Consider the following 20,224-nt stretch of genomic DNA (forward strand, 5'->3'; position numbering starts at 1 on the left):
ATCTCAGAGAGATTCTGAAGCTCAGTGGTCCCAGGTAAGCCCAGTCATTTGGTAGGGATGTCTGGAATCTTCTTGAAGTGGGGGCAGGCTGAGTCCCTGCCCTGTGCTCCAAAACCCAGTATCCTACCCACACCCAAATCTCTCCAGCATATACACAGACCAACTTTCACAGCTCCATCACTAATCTCAAAGAGACGCCAAGCTGCTGAATCGCCCGGTTCCTTAGCTACCGGATCACAGCAGCCACAAATACGGCCACATGACACCTGATCTTGCAGCACTGATAGCCCTGTAGGAGCAGAAGAGACTGGGAAAGTTGCCTAGAAGGCCACTAAACACAGTGAATGAAAACCCTAACACAGAAGGCCCAGATAGCACCTAACAGCTCAGTCATATTCCTCAGACATAAAAAGTAAATGATTTTGTCCCTGCTAAAGGGGACAGGCTTGAGGGTGGGTGGGAGAAAAACTGGGGACATCGGTGGAGGGAAGGCCTCCCTGGTAGTGGTGGGATTGGTATCGGAACACTGAATGCCCGAAACAACTGTATTATAAAAAGTAATGTTGTAAATCACAATGTTTAAAATTTCAGGGGCTGGAGAGATAGCACAGTGGTACGGCATTTGCCTTGCAGATAGCCAACCAAGGACAGACAGTGGTTAGATTCCTGGCATCCCATATGGTTCCCTGAGCCAGCCAGGAGTGATTTCTGAATGCAGAGCCAGGAGTAACCCCTGAGCACAGCCGGGTGTGACCCCCCCCAAAGAAAAACAAAGTAAATAAATAAAAAAAAAAGCATCAAACACTCAAAGAGAGGAGGGTATAAAAGAGGTCGGGAGGAAGAGGGGGCAGGAGGAGAGGGGAAGAGGTGGGAAGGGGAAGGGGAGACACATCACAGGTTGAGAAACACCTCAGGCTCAGAGCTTCAAGCCTGGAGACCATGCAACCCCCCAGTCCCAGGACAAAGACCTCTTCCCTTATTTTTCAGGCCCAGTGTCAGGGGTTGTGCCCTGATCTTCAGCTCTGTCCTGGGCACCAGCGTGGGCAGGAGGCACTCACCGTGGAGAGGCAGCCCCTGTCCTCCCGAAACACGGCGCTGAAGCCCAGGAAGCCTGTGAGCATCACGAGGGCGCCTGCGAAGATGAGGATGTAGGCAGACGCGGCGAAGGTGCTGGAAGCCAGCACGCCCAGGTAGCTACATTTCTCCACCAGGGTCCACACGCCCAGGGCCAGCACAGTGGCACCCCCCACCTGCAGGAAGCAGTGGGGTGGTCAGAGCAAGAGAAGCACCGAGTCTGAGTCCCAAGGTTCCACTTCTCCCCACGATGCCCATGATGTCCTGTTGCGGGGCTGTCAACAGGGACCACCCCAATGTCACCTCGGTTCCTGGTCACCCATTTCTCTCCAGAGATGTTCCTTGGCATCATCTACATTTCTCAGCAGAAGGGAAGGGGTGTCGCTCTTTCTACCCCCTTCCTTGCCAATTGTTCGGTTTCTTCTGTGTCCTGAGAAGGGTGCAGGGATAGGACCCCAGAGACCAGCAGGTCCAGGGGCCCTCCTTAGCCTGGGGTCTGGGAAAAGCAGTTCCATGGAGTTTGGGGATGCCCACCCTGTTCTTTCTTTTCTTTTTTTTTTTTTTTTTTTGGGTCACACCCGGCAGTGCTGAGGGATTATTCCTGGCTCCAGGCTCAGAAATTGTTCCTGGCAGGCACGGGGGACCATATGGGACGCCGGGATTCGAACCGATGACCTCCTGCATGAAAGGCAAACGCCTTACCTCCATGCTATCTCTCCGGCCCCCACCCTGTTCTTTCTACACTGAGTGGGAATTACCCTCTCAAGATGCATTATGCTTTTTGTTTTTGGTGGTGGTGGTGGGGTTTACACACAGCAGCGCTCAGAGGTTACTCCTGGCTCTGAGCTCAGAAATCGCACCTGGCAGGCTCAGGGGACCATATGGAATGCTGGAATTTGAACCACCGTCCTCCGCAAGGCAAATGCCCTACCTCCATACTATCTCTCTGGCAAGATGCATTATGCCTTTGCAGAAGGGTCTGCTCTGTTCCTTCTAAGGGTCTCTCTCTCTCTCTCTCTCTCTCTCTCTCTCTCTCTCTCTCTCTCTCATATTTGTCTTATGGGAGGTCATACCTAGCAGTGCTCTGGGCTTACTCCTGTCTCTGTGCTCAGGAATTATTCCTGGAAGGACTGAAGCAATAGTACAGCCGGTAGAGTGTTGCCTTTCATGTATCCAACTGGGTTCGATCCCTGGCATCCCATATGGTTTCCCAAGCCTGCCAGGGGTAATTTCTGAGCACAGAGCCAGGAATAATCCCTATGTGCTACAGGGTATGGCCCCAGAACAAAAACAAACTAAAGGAATCATTCCTGGAAGTGCATAGGGGATCTGTTTGCTGCAGGGGACTGAATGTGGGTCAGTCAGGTGCAAGTCTGGAGCCTAACCTACTGTACTAGCTCTATTGTCCTCTTTCTATTTTGGGGGGTGGGGTTGGGCCACACCCAGTGGTGCTTAGGGATTACTCCTGGCTCTGCGCTCAGAAACCACTTCTGGCAGGCTTGGGGGACCATATGAAATGCCAGGGATCAAACCTGGGTTGGCCATATGCAAGGCAAACGCCCTACCCACTGTGCTATTGCTCCAGCCCCTGTCCTCTTCCTTTTCTTTCAACACTTTTTAAATTTTATTTTATTTTTGGTTTTGGGGCCCTACCCAGTAGTGTTCAGGGCTTACTCCTGGCTCTGGGAACCATATGCGATATTGGGAATCAAACCTAGGTCAGCTGAGTATACTGTCCATGCATTGCTCCAGTTCTGCAGCATTTTTTCCTCCCTATTTTTCTTTTCTTTTTATTTTTTCTATTTTTTTTGTTTTATTAAAGCACTGATGTACTAAGTCACTCATAGTTGAGTTTTATTTGTCTATTTTTTTAACACACCCAACAGTGCTCAGGGGCTACCCCTGGCTCTGCACTCAGAAATTGTCCCTGGCAGGCTTGGGGGACCATATAGGATGCTGAGGATCAAACCCGGGTCTGTCCTGGGTCAGCAGCATGGAAGGCAAATGCCCTACAACTGTGCTATGATTCTGGCCTCATCATAGTCAAGTTTTAGATATACAGCATTTCAGCACCAGTCCCACAACCAGTGTCTGAAGGTGCCTTGTGAGAGGACCTTGGCCAACCCCAACCTGAAGCAGCTTATCCAGTCAATGACCAAGTGAGAAGTCAACTGGACTCCAGGACTCTCAAAAAAAAAAAAGAAAGAAAGAAAGAAAGAGAAAGAAAGAAAGAAAGAAAGAAAGAAAGAAAGAAAGAAAGAAAGAAAGAAAGAAAGAAAGAAAGAAAGAAAGAAAGAAAAGAAAGAAAAAGAAAGAAATTGGCTTTTGTTTTTTGGTAATTTCTTTTTTTTGTTTGTTTGTTTTTGTTTTTTTTTTTTGGTAATTTCTTTTTTGTTTGTTTTTTTGGGTCACACTGCAAAGGGGTTCCTCCTGGCTCTAAGCTCAGAAATCGCCCCTGGCAGGCTCAGGAGACCATATGGGATGCTGGGATTCGAACTACCATCCTTCTGCATGCAAGGCAAACACCCTACTTCCATGCTATCTCTCTGGCCCCTGTTTTTGGTAATTTTATTGTTTACCAGTATCAGCTTTCTTCCACCAATGTTCCCAGGTTCCCTCCCCTATCGACACACCCAAAGTCTTCCCTCTTGACCCGGGCACCTTTTTAAGTTCAGTTCTTCAAAATTTTTTATTTCAGCCTTGCTGCCTCAGTGGTTTGGATACTTAGCTCTTTCATTCCTCAGCATCACTGATGTACCTGTGTCCCCTTGACCCCAGAAACCCTTTCCCCTCACTCCATTGCTTCTCATCTGTCTTTTGTCTCCCTCCCAGCCACTCTATTATTCTCCTTACTCTTCTCAGATTTTGGATCTTTTGCCTAATGAACTACCAGACCCAGTATCCAGAAATTGTTTCTAGGGGCCGGAGAGATTGCATGGAGGTAGGGTATTTGCCTTGCATGCAGAAGAATGGTGGTTCAAATCCCGGCATCTCATGTGGTCCCTCCTGAGCGCTGCCGGGTGTGACCCAAAAATAAAAAAAAATTGTTTCTCATGTTCGTTTTGATTTTGAATTTGCCTAAAGCACACAGAAGAGTGGCAGGAAGAGATTCTGAGCAAGAAGAGTCATCCCCACAGCGAGATGAGGGACTCCCACAAAAAGGGTTTCATGGACGCTGGCTTCAGAGAACCGAGCATGAAATCTGTTCCCCATCACTCTTGTCTAGTGCAAGGAGATGGCAAGCTGAGCACTGGGTGAAGGGGCATGCATGAATGACAAGGGACAAGCTGGAACAGATTAGGGCTACTTTTACTGCCAGGGGCATGGAAGCCAACTGAAACATGGATCAAAAGTTGGGGGGCTCTGGCCCAGAGAAACGGATGCCTGCCTAGAAGACAACATTCGGGGTTCGTGGCAACTGAGGTCTAGCCTGGTATCCTGTACCTCAACACCCCTCTATGTCAGTGCTTCTGTAGCCCAGCTGCACCAGCTCCAGGGGAGCTCAGAAAAATCTAGGTCAGGCTCCAGGCAAGTTAGAATGAAGAAACAGGAAGGGAAGCATCATCTAGGCTTAACTGAAGGGGAGATGGGGGTCGGGGGTGTGTGCAGAGGCACCAGGATTCTAACCCTGGACCACCTGAGCCCACGAATAATGCCAGGAATGCCCCCCCCCAGATTTCTTTATTTTTTATTTTTTTTTTGAAAAAAGTGAACATTTAGCTTTTAAAAGTGGATTTCAAGTTTAATATAGGGTCAAAGTGTCCTTCCCTCCTCTTCCCAGTAGGTGGCACTGTGAGACACAGAGCAGAACACTGCTTCTGGGGAGCCTGGGAAGGGGGGGTCTCCGGGCCAAAAAAGGTCCATTACCTTTGCTAAGGCTCTGAACCCCAAACTTTCCTGGTTTGTTATAGAGTTTTTGTAGGGGGTCTGGGGTAGAAAGTATGTGGTAATGAGGAGCACGGTTTTCAGTCCAAAAGTTGTTTGTAAAAAAAAAAAAAAAGCACATTGTGAGGGGCCAGTAAGGTGATCCACGAGGTAGGGCGCTTGCCTTGCACACAGCCTACTCCCTGGCACCCCTGAGCCGAATCAGGAGTGATCCTTAAGTGCAAAGCCAAAAGTAAGACCTGAGCTCTGCTGGATGTGGCCTCCAAAGGACACAAAACAAATCACATTCTGCATGAAAGAGAAAAATACACTGGCACTCCCCCAGGGAAGGGGGTAAAAATAGGGTCCCAACCTTTGGGAGGTATGCCAGGGAAACAAAGGGACTCCCCTGATGCCCATGGAGAAAGCCAAAGTGTGGCTCGATAAGAATGAGTGACATATGGTGGGCCCAGGGCTCCCTCGATGGTCCTGCTGGCAGAGTCCTTCCTGAGTGACTGCAGAGGGCACAGAGCTGTACCCATTTTCTGGGTCTGGGCTCAGATACTGCATCACCTGCAAGGCACTAGGCAAACTCTTTGGTGGCAAGTCTGTCCTGGGACAGGAAGTGAAAGGTGGTCAGCTCAGCAAGAGTGCTGGAGGAGGAGGCTGGAGAGATAGCACCGAAGTAGGGCGTTTGCCTTGCAAGGAGCTGATCCAGGACAGATGATGGTTTGAATCCCGGCATCCCACATAGTCCCCTGTGCCTGCCAGGAGCAATTGCTGAGCGCAGAGCCAGGAGTAAACCCTGAATCAATGTGACCCAAAAAGCAAAAAAGCAAAAACAAAAACAAAAACAAAGTGCTTGGAGGGTAGATTACCAACCCTAGCTGTGCCTGGGGCTAACCAGGGGACAGCAGCTCTCATCTTGTCCTCCCTGAAGCCTCAGTCTCTTTAGCTGTAAAATGGAACAGGCAGGGATGAGCTTGTCTCTGAGGCCCCAGTCACAGGGATGGACCAATCTCTTTTTCAGCACTCTCCAGAAAGTGGCCCCAAAGACTGAGAAACTGAGAAACCAGCAGAGGTGTGTGTGTGTGTGTGTGTGTGTGTGTGTGTGTGTGTGTGTGTGTGTGTGTGTGTGTTGGGAGCCATGAGCTTTTTTCAATATACTTTCCCCCATGGAGCTTTTCCAATAGCCTTTGTCGAGTGGACCCTGGGTGGATCTTGCTTCCCACAGGAACAGAAAGTGCAGTTCTCAAACCCCACTGGCTGTCACCCAACATCCAAGTGAAAAGTCCTTCCTTACGGGCAGGGCACAGAGAACCCCCTATATTTGGAGAAAGAATCCCACTCTTTTGTTTGGGGCCACACCTGGCGGTGCTCAGGGCTTACTCCTGGCTCTGCACTCAGGGATCACTCCTGGTGAGGCTCAGAGGACCCTATGGGATGCCAGGATCGAAACTCGGCCAGCCACTTGCCAGTCAGGTGCCCTCCCTGCAGTACAATATCTCTGACCCTGAATCCTACCCTTCATTGACAGATATCCTCATCCAAACATGACGCTCACATCCACCCAGGGCTAATGTGGTTGGGCAGCCACACACTCCCAGACCTCTTAGGACTGATGCCAATTCTATTAACAATCTGACTGTTTTGGGGGTGGCATCTAGGGGCAGGATGGGTGGACTGGGGCTGGGACTCAGGGTGCCCTTAAAGTAAAGAAGAAGCCCCGCAAAGAGGAAGCAGCATCTCCCTGGAGAGCTGATGGTCCTCTGGTCCTGCCCAGGGGATGCGAGGCAGATGCTTCCTGGGCCCCTAGAGGCCAAGCCCCACAGAATGGTGGGCAGGGGTTGTGACTTATTTAGAGGTATGCTGTCTTTGCTCCTCTCCCCATAGTCTCACACTCCATCCCTGCAGAGTCCTCCCCTCGGACAGTTGGTGGCAAGTCTGGTCTCTCCCTCTACCTGCCTGGTCATGCCTGGCCCCCATCCCGGCCCCTGACCCCTGCCCAACACATAGGCCAGCCTTAGGTACTGATTCTGAACTGCTGTCCTTGGCCCCTACCCCCACCTAGGAAACCCACCTCTGGAACCTGTGCCCCAAATGCCAGGATAAACTTCAGCCCTTTGTGCCATTTTTGGGGGGGGATGTTGCTTCATCTCCTGCAGCTTCCTGTCCTCTAAACCTGAGTCTGGTTACTAGAAACCAAGTGGCTGGTTTCTGGGACACAAGGCAGATGCCCTGGAGAAAGAGACCCTCAGCTCTGTCGACCCCAGCAATGGTCAACTTCTGTCCCCTGTTATTTTCAAGACAGAGGATGTTCCCCCAGCTGATGGAATCCCAGGCTTATGGCCTGAGACACTTTATTCCATTCTAACAGTGCTATTTATATAGGACAAGAGAAACTGGGGTACGTGTAGAGTGGCAGGACCAGGAATAGAAAAGATATAAAAGAAGGTTATTTGGGGATGTGAGGTGCCATGGAGAAGAGAAACACAAACATTGGAGCTTAAACATAAACATTGGGGTTTAGGGGTGTCTAGGGAGCATTGCAATGGGTGATAATAATGGCTGAGGGGGTCAACACGCAGCTCATTAACCAGAGTTCTCTGGGAGGGAGGGGGGACAGTCAGAAGCAAGCCTGAGAGTGTGCACAAATCCTGGGGAAACTGCGCCCCTCACTGTGCTGTCCTTCCCCATCTTTGGAAGGGGTCTCCAAAGCTTTCTGGCCTCACAGAGAATCCCTGGAGCAGTTTCTCTGCGGGGTCCTGTCTGCCAGGTGTTTTGGGAACAGCATTCAAAGGGTTTCCAACAAGCTCTCTAACTTTGGCGCCTCCATCTGCTTGCTGTATGACTCTGGACAAGTGGCATAACCTCTCTGGGTCCAGGCGCATCCGCTCTTAAGCCACTGTGCTTGCAGTTTCTCCTTGACGTTGTTTTCACTCCTCTGAATCTGCTGGGCCGAGAGTTCTTCACTCCATCTTCTAGTCCTGGTGTAGTGCTCTCTGAGACGTGGGTACCTTACTGCTCTGTATGGAGATTCCCCAGGCCCATGCCTGGCCCTGGGGATCTGGCCAGAGGGATTTGCTACATGCTGGGAAAAGCTTCATTCACTGCCCTCACTGGCCCTCACTGTCCACATTGGCTGAATTCCCTGCAGCCTTCCAGCTTCCCTTCCCTACTTTCTTCTAGTCATCTTGACTTCTCAAGCAGAGTAGGATTTTCTCCACCCAGTGAGGATGTCCATGGGAAGGGGGAATGAAGAAGGCCCATCCCCTCGGTGCTCTACTCGGGGGTGCCCAGCTGGAGAGGTCCCTCTAGGCACTCAAGTCCTGGGGATGGGAAGATTTGAGTCAGGATCAGGGACCCCCTGATGCACGGATGGGAGTGCAGAGCCAACTCTTAGCAAAACTCGATGTCTGGGTCCGACCAGGGCTTTCAGAAGATCCGAGGAGCTAGAGAGATAGCACAGTGGGGAGAGCCTCTGCCTTGCATGCGGCCCACCTGGGCTTGATCCCCAGCATCCCATAGGGTTAATTTTCTTTTATTTATTGATTATTGGTTGGTTTTTGGGGGCCATACCCAGTGGTGCTCAGGGATTACTCCTGGCTCTGCACTCAGAAATCACCCCTGGCAGGCTGGGGGCCCATATGGGATGCTGGGAATCAAACAGGGCACCCCCCCCCCCAGGCAGCTGCATGCAAGGTAAATGCCCTATTGCTATGCTATTTTTCCAGTCCCTGGGGGTAATTTCTGAATGCAGAGCCAGGAGTAACTCCAGAGTGCTAACTGGGTGTGGCCCACAAACAAACAAAACAGAGGATTCAAGAGCTTTCTGGATGACCTAGGCTGCAGTGCTGGGCAGGGGTGAGGCCTCAAGTCAAAACTGCTCAAGTAGGCCAGCGCCCCACCCCTGCACAGAGCACTGTGCTCCTGCCACCCCACAGAGTCCATGTCTGAGTGGGCCCTACAAGGGCAGGCTCCAGCCTTCTGTGCACCAGCCAGGACACCCTTGGAGCCAGCAAGGCCATCTCTGAACTCACAGTCCCACCCCTCGGGGACCCTGAGCACACCCACCCATGCCAGCAGGGCCAGCAGCTGCTGCTGGGGTCCCACCCAAGTGTTTCCACGGTGACAGGCACATGCACAGTGTGCCTTGTGTCATTACTCAGGGGTGGCTCTTTCTGCTTGTATCCCAGAGCTACACAAGGCTAAGTGCTCCATTGCAGGGTAAGGGGAGGGGAGGAGCGAATGAGGAGGAGAGAGTGAAATGAGGAGGGAGAGGAGAAAGAGTGGGGGAAGAGGAGGAGGAAGGGGAAGATTAGGGAAGAGGGAAGTGTAGGAGTTGATAGGGAGAGGGATGGGGAGGAGGAAGAGGAGGGAGAGGGAGAAGGGGTAGAAGGAGGAGAGGAAGGAGAGAAAGAAGGGGAAGGAGGGAGCCAGAACAATAGCACAGCAGTAGGGCATTTACCTTGCATGCTGATAACCCAGGAAGGACCCAAGTTCGATTCCTGGCATTCCATATGTCCCCCAAGCCTGCCAGGAGCGATTGCTGAGTGCAGAGTCAGGAGTAACCCCTGAGCACTACCAGGTGTGGCCCCAAAACAAACAAACAAACAAAAACAGAAAAAAAAAGGTGGGGGAGAAAGGGAAGGAGGAGGGGAGATGAAGTGAGGTTGGGGAAGGGCCTCTGAGGCTCTCACCCATCTTCTGGTCTGGATAAAGGAACTGGGCCTCTCAGATATTCTGACCTCTACTCAGCCAGGGCAGGGTGAGGTGGGAGTGAGACAGAGTCTCCTGTCCTCTTGTGTGGGGCTGTGAGTCCCCAGGTGCTATGCCCAGGTATGGCCCCTGGTGAGCTGGCGACAGGGTCCCCTATATAGTGGGGACCCTGGGAACAACCACTGCCCACTGGCCCCATCCTGGGTCACGTTGCTAGTGGCATAATCTTGTCCCTAGCAGACCAACGCAGCTCAAAGGTCTGAACAGCATGGGGTCATGATGGCTGGACAGCTGGGGTGGGCCCTGTTCCCCACATCCCCACTGTGCCCCCACCCCACTGGAAGGACAGGCAGAACAAAATGTCAGAACGCAGGTCTCCCTCCCCATCTCTCCAGCGCCTGGCAGAGCTCCGGGGAGGTGGGGAAGTTAGATTATGAACACAATCAAGCGGCTAATTAAAATAATAAATCCCAGAACAACATGGTGGTGGAAGGAAGGGGGTGCTGGAAAGGGAAGGGAAGGGAAGCATTTCCAGGGAGCTGCACAGCAGAGCCTGGTCCTCACTTCTGCAGGATTGTCTGAATTAGTCAAATGTAAGGTGGGGGTGTGCCACTGCCCCCTCTGCCAGCAGGGATCAACTCTTGTCTTCCCATCCATTAAGATGTGAGACTCCTGGGAGAAGTTAAATATAAACACTGGGGTCAGGAGTGTCCAGGGATCACCACAATGGCTGATATTAGTGGTTGAGAGTTAATTCCTCTTTGTGTGTGTGTGTGTGTGTGTGTGTGTGTGTGTGTGTGTGTGTGTGTGTGTGTGGTTTTTGGGTCACACCCGGCAGTGCTCAGGGGTTACTCCTGGCTCCATGCTCAGAAATTGCTCCTGGCAGGCACGGGGGACCATATGTGACGCCAGGATTCGAACCGATGACCTTCTGCATGAAAGGCAAACTCCTTACCTTCATGCTATCTCTCCGGCCCTGACCAGAGCTCTTTGTGAGGACAGAGGAATGACCTAGAGTCTGACCTAATCACTGATCATGGGGTACTGGCGCCCCTGCTTTGTGCTGTCTCAGAAGCTTTTGCATCAGGAGAATCCCTGAACAGTCGCTCTACAGGGTTCTGTCTGCCAGAACAGAAGAGCTTCGCAGGGGCCACCCAGCAGTAGAGCAGGGTTTGGAGTCTGGCAGGGTCCAGGAAAGAGAGGGGACAGGCATGGCCTGAGGGGTCTTGGAGTAGCTAGAGTTTAGGAACAGGATGTGGGTGGCCTCATATCTGAATGACCATCCCATGAACACAGTTTAATCCCAATACTGTACCTTAACCCCTAATGCTACCTCTGAACCCCAACCCATCCTGTGAACACAGCCTAATCCTAACCCCAAACCCTGACCTTAAACCTTAATCTTGGGGCTGGAGAGATAGCACAGCAGTTGGGGGCTTGCCTTACACACAGAGACCTAGGACGTCCCAAGTTCAATCCCTGGCATCCCATATAGTCCCCCAAGCCTGTCAGGAGCAATTTCTGAGCACAGAGCCAGGAGTAACCCCTGAACACTGCTGGCTCGGTGTGACCCCAAAACAAAACCAAACTTTAGTCCTAATCCTTAATCCTCAAACAATCCCTAACCTTTTACCCTAACCCTAAACTGAACCCTCTCCCTAATGCAAGTTTAACCTTAAACCTGGGGGCGTTTAGATTCTGTTTGCAGCATCAGAGCAGCTGGGATGACTCAGTAACCTACAAACCAGAAAAAAAAAGCACCAAATTCTGAGTCAGAAAATTCAGTATTGGGGCAGAGAAATAGTACAGAAGGTAGGAGGAGGCTGGTTTGCTGAAGGCTGACCTGAGTTTGACATCACCCTGACACCACCAGGGGGAGATCTCTGAGCACAGAGCCTGGAGTGAGCCCTGGGCTGGCCCCAAAAACAAACAAAAGAAAAGAAAAAGGAAAAAGAAGGAAAAGAAAAACAAACAAACAAACAACCAGCCTTGGCAGAAAAGCAGGAAGTCCTCTGGGTGGGTCTTGTGTGCTGTGACACGGCCTATAAGCACCCACCTGGCTGTGAGTCCTATTTTTTCCATTTCACCTCCTGCACCCCCTAATTCTCTCCTAGGCACAGGAATACCCCATCTCTTGCCGGGATGAGGAAAACCGTCACAATCCATTTTGTTTCTTGTCCTCGTTCCAAGTGTTTCTAGAAAGTTCAGCTGCGCCCTGGTGCCAGTCCATCAGGCTGGGTGGCCAGGCGTAAGTTTTTTTTTGGGGGGGGGCTCTTAAGAATAAAAAGTCAGCCAGAAAGGCCTGCCAGCTGCCATTGCCATTGTGCCACCATCTGCTAATACAGCTGCTATCAAGGCCTGTTGGCCACCCCTGAGTATCCCCCAAAGAGTGGGAAAGTGTCTGTTCAGACTCTCAGAGGGGGCAAGAACCTACAGATGCCCCGATTTCAGACTTTCTGCAATTAGGGTCTGCAAATAGTACAGTGGGAAAGGCTCTTGCCTTGCACGCAGCTGACCCTGGTTTGATTCCAGGCATAATATATGTTTCCCTGAGGCCCATCCTGAGCACAGAGTCAGGAGTAAGTCCTGATCATTGGACTGAGCACTCCTATCATGGCAACAGCTCCATCCCCTTGCACTTACTATCTTTCCAACCCCTTACCTGAATTCTCCAAGGTTCATCCATTTCACAGTGACTGTGAGAAATTCAGGCAAGGCACACACAAGGTCCCTTTTCCTCTGTCTTTATTAATTTTTTCATAGTGGTGATGGGGACATTCTTTCCTCACTCAGGGGTTCACTCCTGGATCTGCACTCAGGGATCACTTCTAGCAAGCTCTGCTGACCCTATGGGATGCTGGGGATCGAACTTGGGTCTGCCATGTGCAAAGCAAAGGCCCTTCCCATTGGACTATCTCTCTGGACAGTCTCTGTCTTTCTGAGATGATTTTGGTACCCATGGGGCACTCAGGAGGGCAAACAGGGCTGGTTCCAGCAGGATCCTGTGCCCCCTTACCCTCCAAACCCAGACATAGCTAATGCACAGGGCCACAGGCTCAGGAACCAGCATCATGGAGCCTCCACTGACCGTCAAACCCAAACTCTGAGTCTTTTCCATGTGGAAGGAGACCAAAACTCCATACTGCACAGGGATTGGAAAGACGGTGGGTAGGGCGCTTGCCTTGCATCTGACTGACCCAGATTTAATCCCTGTTACCCTAGATAATCCAGGTGTGACCCCTAAATGCAGAGCCTTGAGCAATGTCGGGCATGCTCCCCAGATAAAAAAATCCACACAGCTCAATGTCAGGCTCTTTTGGAGGGGGTGATGGTAAATTAGGGTGCTCTGTTCCCAATGATCTTTGGGGAGCCACCTTAGGTGGGCATGATGTCAGTGGGGGGGGGGTATCCCTCTTGAAAGAACATTTGGGCACCCTTCCCATCTCAAGCACCTCAGAACCCCTGTCTCAGGCAGTGTTGATGTGGGGCATGAACCTAACTCCAGCATGGTGGGGTTGGCACGTTCCCCAGAAGACCAGCTCATGGCTGGGGTGAGGTATCCTCTCTGCCACCCCCGGAAGAAGACCCCTCTCACTTTAACTAGCCAAAGGACATATCTGCTTTCAAACAGGCAGAGTAGGTCACTGACGCCATGACCCAGCCTGGAACCATGACAGGAAGATAAGGAACAGAGCTGGGCGTGAGTTAGGAGGGACTCACCCAGAAGAAGAAGTTGAAGATGAAGAGCAGGTACTTCAAGTAGACGATCAGCCAGTCCTCCTGCTCCCCCTTGTCCTGGGCCATGGCTGAGGACCTGTGGGGAAGACAGACATGCTGGAATCCTCTGAACCCCCAGTGCCACCCCAGCCAGTACAGCTCACCCTGGCTGGGGCCCCCACAAGCCCGTATTCTGGCCCATTCTGGCTTCTTGCTGGAGCTTTCTCCCTCACCCCTTGCCCACTCCCACCCCACTCTCCCTGTCCCTTGGTGCCCCCTCCTGCCAGGGCTGTTCAAGCCCCCACTCCAGCTACTTCCTTTCCAGCACCAGCCCTGCCTTTTTATTTATTTCAAGCTCTTGTGCTTCCTAGCCAGCGAGTGAGGGAGCCAGAGGAGAAAAAAGTGGTTGTTTTATTTGGGACTTCTATTTGCAGGCCTTGAAGAGGCAATTTAAGTCTTGTTGTTAAAAAAAAAAAAGAAAAAGAAAAAAGAAAAGACAAACCCCATTTTTCTCTAATTTCTCCTGAGAGGCAAGGATGGTGGAAAAACACAGAGGAGGAGAGGCAGCTGGAGGGGGTGAAGGTTGCAGGGGAGGGGTGAGAGAGACAGAGACACATGGAGAGACAGAGATAGACAGAGATAGAGGGACAGAGACAGAGGGGCAGAGAGACAGAGAGACAGGGACAGAGAGAGACAGAAACAGAGACAAAGAGAGACAGGAAAAAAGAGAGACAGAGACAGGGAAAAAGACAGAAAGATATAGATAGAGACACAGAGAGAAAGAGAGATAGAGAGAAGGGAGAAAGACAGAGAGACAGAGACAGAGACAAAGAGAGAACACAGTTATGGATGGGGTTGGGTGGGATCAGAAGGTCAGAAGGGGAAAAGATCGTTCTGCAGAGGGTTTGCTAGGGAACTCAGGGCAGACCAGTTCAGGGTCCGGATCCCTAAGTTCGTCTTTCTCCCTCTGTCCATCCCTCCCTCTTAGCCAGGCCTCACTGGACTCAAACCACAGAACTAGTCCTGCAAACCAATGGAATGAGCAGCCTCAAAAAGAAAAACTGAGGGGCCGGGCGGTGGCGCTGGAGGTAAGGTGCCTGCCTTACCTGCGCTAGCCTAGGAGATGGACCGCGGTTCGATCCCCCGGCGTCCCATATGGTCCCCCAAGCCAGGAGCGACTTCTGAGCGCATAGCCAGGAGTAACCCCTGAGCGTTACCGGGTGTGGCCCAAAAACCAAAAAAAAAAAAAAAGAAAAACTGAAAGTAAAAAAAAAAAAAAAAGAAAGAAGAAAGAAATGGAGATCAGGTGGTCGGAACTACAGTATCACAGTCAAACACTTTCCCTGCATAAGAGCAACCCACTTTTGATATATGGTACCCCATATTGTCCTCCAAGCCCAGACTTGAATGATCCCTGAGCACCTCTGGGTATGGTCAAGACCATCTCCACCTCTCCCCCCAAATATAACTGGAATTCAGGGGGAGGATAGGGTTTAACAAAAAAGGAATATTATTTCTACAGGGATCATTTTATTTTTGTTGTTGTTGTTGTTGTTTTTGGGCCACACCCATTGACCCTCAGGGGTTACTCCTGGCTACATGCTCAGAAATCGCTCCTGACTTGGGGGACCATAATGGGACACTGGGGGATCAAACCCGGGTCCGTCCTAGGTTAAAGCTTGCAAGGCAGACGCCTTACCTCTAGCACTACCGCTCCGGCCCCTTATTTTATTTTATTTTTTGATTTTTAATTTTTTTTTTGCTTTGGGCCTATTCCCAGTGATGTTCAGGGGTTACTCCTAGCTCTGTGCTCAGGAATTACTTCTGACAGTGCTCAGAGAATCATATGGGATGCCAGAGAGCGAACCCTGGTTGGCTGTGTATATGGCAAGGCCCTCCCCACTGTACTATCTCTCCAATCCCTTTACTAGTATCATGCTAGCCATGAGTGGAAAAGAAGAAAAGAGCCCCAGAATGTCTGATCAGGAGAAATTTTCACACCCCAGTCAGTCTTTTGCAGAGGGAATAAGTAATGCTACTGAGTTAAGACAGATTGCATTTAAAACTGACTTTTTTTTTGGGGGGGGGGGGAACACTCAGTGATGCTCAGGGGTTACTCCTGGCTATGGACTCAGAAATCGCTCCTGGCTTGGGGACCAAATGGGATGCCAGAGGATTGAACCAAGATCGTCCTGGGTTAGCTGTGTGCAAGGCAAATGCCCTAGTGCTGCGCCATTGCTCTGGACCTACAAATGACTTTTGTCTTGCACTTGGCCAACCTGGGTTTGATCCTTGGCATCCCCTGTGGTCCACCAAGCCTGGCAAGAGTGATTTCTGAGCACAGAGCCAGGAGTAATCCCTGAGTGCAGCTGGGTGTGGCCCTAAAACAAACAAACAAAAAAACCCAAAAACAAACAAACAAAAACTCAACTACTGCACAGGTATCTGGGGGCAAGGAAGGTTTGGAAGGACAGAGGGACAATGGTGAGATTTCTCCAATACTCCTTTCTGTGAGGACAAGAGTCCCTTAGAGATTTTTTGTTTTGCTTTGGGGCCACACCTGGGAGTGCTCAGGTCTTCCTCCTGGCCTTGAACTCAGGAATCACTGCTGGCAGGCTCAGGGGGCCATATAGAATGCTGGGGTGGAAACTGGGTTGGTCACATGCAAGGCAAAGGCCTTCTCTGCTTTGCTATATCTCTGATCCAAGCATCCCCTGTTATTTTATTTTTTATTTTTTATTTTTTTGTTGTTGCTTGTTTTTAAAAGTAGTTTATTTATTGATTGATTGATTTTTGGGCCATACTCGGCTATGCTCAGGGTTACTCCTGGCTCTGTGCTCAGGAATCACTCCTTACAAGCTTGGAGGATCAGATGGGATGCCAGGAATCAAATTGGGTCTATCCTGGATCGGCCGTGAGCAGGGCAATTGCCTTACCACTGTGCTATCTCTCCAGCTCCTTATCTCTCAGTTTTAATTGGGAATTTGGCCACCAGAAGTGGGCACCATGTCCCAGCCTCCCTTGTTGCTGAGAACAGCCTGAAGACAAAAGGCATGTAAGTGTGAGTGGCCCTCAGTTCCTAGAAACACCTTTTTTGGTTTGTATTTGGACCAGTGCTCAGAGGTTACTCCTGGCTCTGCATTCAGGGATCACTCTAGGTAGTCTCAGAGAATCCTATGGAGTGCTAGGAGTTAGACCTAGGTTGAACCTGTGCAAAGCAAGTGCTCTACCCATTGTGCTAACTCTATAGCTTTTGAATGTGTGCAGTGTGAGAGATTTAACCCAAGTCTCCTGCATGCTAGACAAATGCTCTACCACTGAGACATAGTCCCCAGTTCCTCAGACGCCATATTTCATGTGCTTCAAACTGGGGACAAACCTGGCAGTGATTGGGGGACCATGAGGAGTGGCTATTAAGCCCAGGATTGGGGCTGGAGAATTAGCACAGCAGTAAGGCATTTGCCTTGTATGCAGCTGACCCGAAATGAACCCAGGTTCAATCCCCAGCAGCATCCCATATGGTTCCCCAAACCAGGAGCGATTTCTGAGCACAGAGCCATGAGTAACCCCTGAGCACCACTGGGTGTGGCCAGCTCCAACCCCCTCCCCCATTCAAACAATCCAGGACCTCATCGGGTCAAAATATTAGTACAGGGTTTAAGAAAGACATTTGTGTCTTGTGTGATTTGATGTTGATTGTGTCCCAGACACCACTCAGAATGCCCTGAACCACGCTCCAAGAATAAACCCTAAGCATCATCAAGTGGGGCTTCCATCCCCCCAAAGCAACAACAATAACAACAACCACCACCACCCAGGCCTCCTGCTCATAACCCTGTGAGCCGTCTTCCTGATTTCTATGTGAAGTGCTTTGGAAAAGAATCCTGTCCTTGAGAGCACAGAAGGCTTCTTTGTGCCAATTAGGTCAAATTAGTTATACTTACTTTGTCGTACATCTGTATTCTTATCGATTTTGTGTCTGCTTCTCCTCTGTTATTTTTTTTTAATTGAAGATGATACATTACAGACCCGTACTATGATGCATCTGTTTATCCTTTGGCTTCATCTATTTTGTAGCTATTTTTATGGGGAGCACATATATTTGGTATATGTCACGTCGGTAGATCCATCCCATTACTATTAATAAAAGCTATTCTTCATCTCTGATATCCAGAAATAGCCAGAAAGGGAGAAGTCAAGTGTGTGTCTCCTTTTCTCTCATTTGTCCCCCCCCCCTCCACCCTTTCCTTATTCCTATTGCTAAGGATGTTGATGTAAGAGCTGGAATACATGCTGCTATTTTGAGCCATGAGCTGGAGTCCATGGGTTAAAAGGACAAAGCAATCCTTTAAGAAGGCCTGGATCTCAAAGGCTTTGGGAGCCATCATACTTTCCTGGCTGCTCACCACCAAACTCAGTTGACCTGAGAGAACAAAAAAGCTTTAAAAGAAAGCTTATGCCCCACAGCTAATGTTTCCCTGATTTGAGAAGGAGTATGAAGCCTAATTTTGCTTTTAGTTTGTTTTCCTAAAAAGATATTGATGCTGGGGCCAGAGCAATAGTACAGGTGGTAGGGCACTTGCCTTGCATGTGGCCAATCTGGGTTCGATCCCTGGTATCCCACATGGTTCCCTGAGCACAGCATGGAATGATTCCTGAGTGTAAAGCCAAGAATAACCCCTGAGCGGGCAGACATCTGGCCTCTGGTTTCTTCTTTGATTCTGGAGACCAGCTCTTGCCAGGTATGGGGTTTGGGGAGGCCCCATACGGGAGCCCTTTTCCCTGGCCTGGGGAGTGCTGGGAGGGTTGGCAGGCCCCCAGCTGTCCTTGTCTTTTCCCCCTGACTCCAGGCCTTCTCTGGGTGCCAGCTCAGATGGCCAGAAGTTGGTTCAGATGGACTCTTAGTGGTCCTCAGGTTCCTCCCTCCCTCCGTACTCCAGGGGGGAGATAAATGGCGAGGAGGGCGGACAGACATCTGGCTTCCAGCTTCCTCTTTGATTCTGGAGACCGGCTCTTGCCAGGTATGGGGTTTGGGGAGGCCCCATACCAGAACCTTTCTCCCTAGCCTGGGGAGTGCTGGGAGGGTTGTCAGGCCCCCAGCCGTCCTTGTCTTTTTCCCCTGACTCCAGGCCTTCCCTGGGTGCTAGCTCAGATGGCCAGAAGTGGGTTCAGGTGGACTCTTAGTGGTCCTCAGGCTTCCCCCCTACCTCTCCTTACACTAATGAAAATGCACTTTGGGAGGAGGGCGGGCCGTTTTAGTAGTGGTTTATGTTGGGACAGTCACTGGAATTTTTTTCTTCTTGTTTTCCTATTGATAGTATTGTATGCATATATTTTATATAGCCATAACATCCATCTCGTATTGTGACCTTGATACCACCCTACAAATCTCATTTCTAATATTTTACTGCCTCAGTCTCAACCCTTATTTCCCCCCATCTTCCCATGTAGGTGCAGCTCATGACATGAAGCTCACCACATAGAGTGATAAGTGCAGTTAGAGAAATAACTACACTGAAAACTATCATAACAATGTGAATGAATGAGGGAAAAAGAAAGCCTGTCTCGAATAGAGGTGTGGGTGGGGTGGGGAGTAGATAGATCTGGGAAATTGGTGGTGGGAATCCTGCACTGGTGAAGGGGGGTGTTCTTTACATGACTGTAATCATACAACTACAATTATATTTGTAATAACGGTGTTTAAATAAAGATAATTTATATAAAAAAAAGAATAACCCCTGAGCAATGCCAGCTGTGGGTCCCTAAAATCAAACAACCATCCAACAACAACAACAACAACAACAAATCACCTCAAACAGAAACCCAAAAAATCCAACTATGAAGACATTGCCAAAGATCAGGAGAAAGGACAAATGAACAAATCCTGGGGAGGCTGACATGCAAAGTAAAGTGTTCAGGACAGAGGGTGTGGAATGTGAAGCGTCCAACTCAGGGACCAGAGGTTGGGTCATATGCTGCAGGACTTTCCAAAGGGCCCCCATTTGCTAGATCAGGGCATGATGCTGCGATGAAGAACCCATGATAAGCACCGGGGGCAGGGAGGGTGGACAGACATTCAGGACTCTGAAAAGTGAGGAGGTGTCTGTTACCGACACCCACTCAGATTTACTTCCTGGGTGATGCGTGATGAAGGAGGGGGACACAGATTCCCTGTGTCTAATCCCTTAAAGCCCCCCTTCCAGTAGGTCCAGCTGCCATTCCCCCAAAAACAAACCTCTGGGCTGATGCCTTTCTCTCCTCTGATTAGGTTCCCCATTAGGGAGAGGGTGGGGTGATAAATCAGTGAGAAGACTAGTCAAACTCTGAAAACAGGTGGTCTTCAATCTACAAAGACCCAACAGGGAAGGGATCACTCACTGCTCTCACGTCCCCCATTCTGGACAGACCCGCTGTTTTTAGCTGGGGCTCTCCTGCTAGAATGGCTTCTTGTTTTTGTTTTTGGGCCAAACCTGGTAGTGCTCAGGGGTTACTCCTGGCTCTACGCTCAGAAATCGCTCCTGGCAGGCTTGGGGAACCATATGGGATGCCAGGATTTGAACCACCATGCTTCTGCATGCAAGGCAAATGCCCTACCTCCAGACTATCTCTCTGGTCCCTAGACTGGCTTCTTGGTCTCCCCCCTCAGTTGGTCTTAATACTGGCTGATAATACTGTGGCATTCCAGAAGCAAGTTCCAATATCATCCTCACTCAAGTTCCAGTATCAGATACCTCTCTCCCACAATCCCCAATTTAGTGTCTCTTTTCTCCAGTAACTACCAGGGTTTTCAGGATGGGACTTTGTTTGGGGCCAGTTGTTGGGTTTGAGTGATTTCTATTTTGCAAGAGGA

At 50.2% G+C, this 20,224-nt stretch overlaps 1 protein-coding gene across 1 annotated transcript in view; it reads right to left on the reverse strand.

The window, feature by feature from the left end:
* Nucleotides 1-20,224, reverse strand: part of TSPAN11 (tetraspanin 11) — a 55,514-nt gene that overhangs the window by 12,757 nt on the left and 22,533 nt on the right. The window contains exons 2-3 of the mRNA XM_049772113.1: nucleotides 13,378-13,471; nucleotides 1,059-1,250 (exon numbers count right to left, since the gene is read on the reverse strand). Of these exons, the coding sequence (XP_049628070.1) occupies nucleotides 1,059-1,250; nucleotides 13,378-13,461 (276 nt within the window). The 5' untranslated portion in view covers nucleotides 13,462-13,471. The remainder of the gene's footprint in view (nucleotides 1-1,058; nucleotides 1,251-13,377; nucleotides 13,472-20,224) is intronic.

This window comes from Suncus etruscus, chromosome 4 (genome assembly GCF_024139225.1).
Source record: "Suncus etruscus isolate mSunEtr1 chromosome 4, mSunEtr1.pri.cur, whole genome shotgun sequence".
In the NCBI taxonomy this organism is placed as follows: domain Eukaryota; kingdom Metazoa; phylum Chordata; class Mammalia; order Eulipotyphla; family Soricidae; genus Suncus; species Suncus etruscus.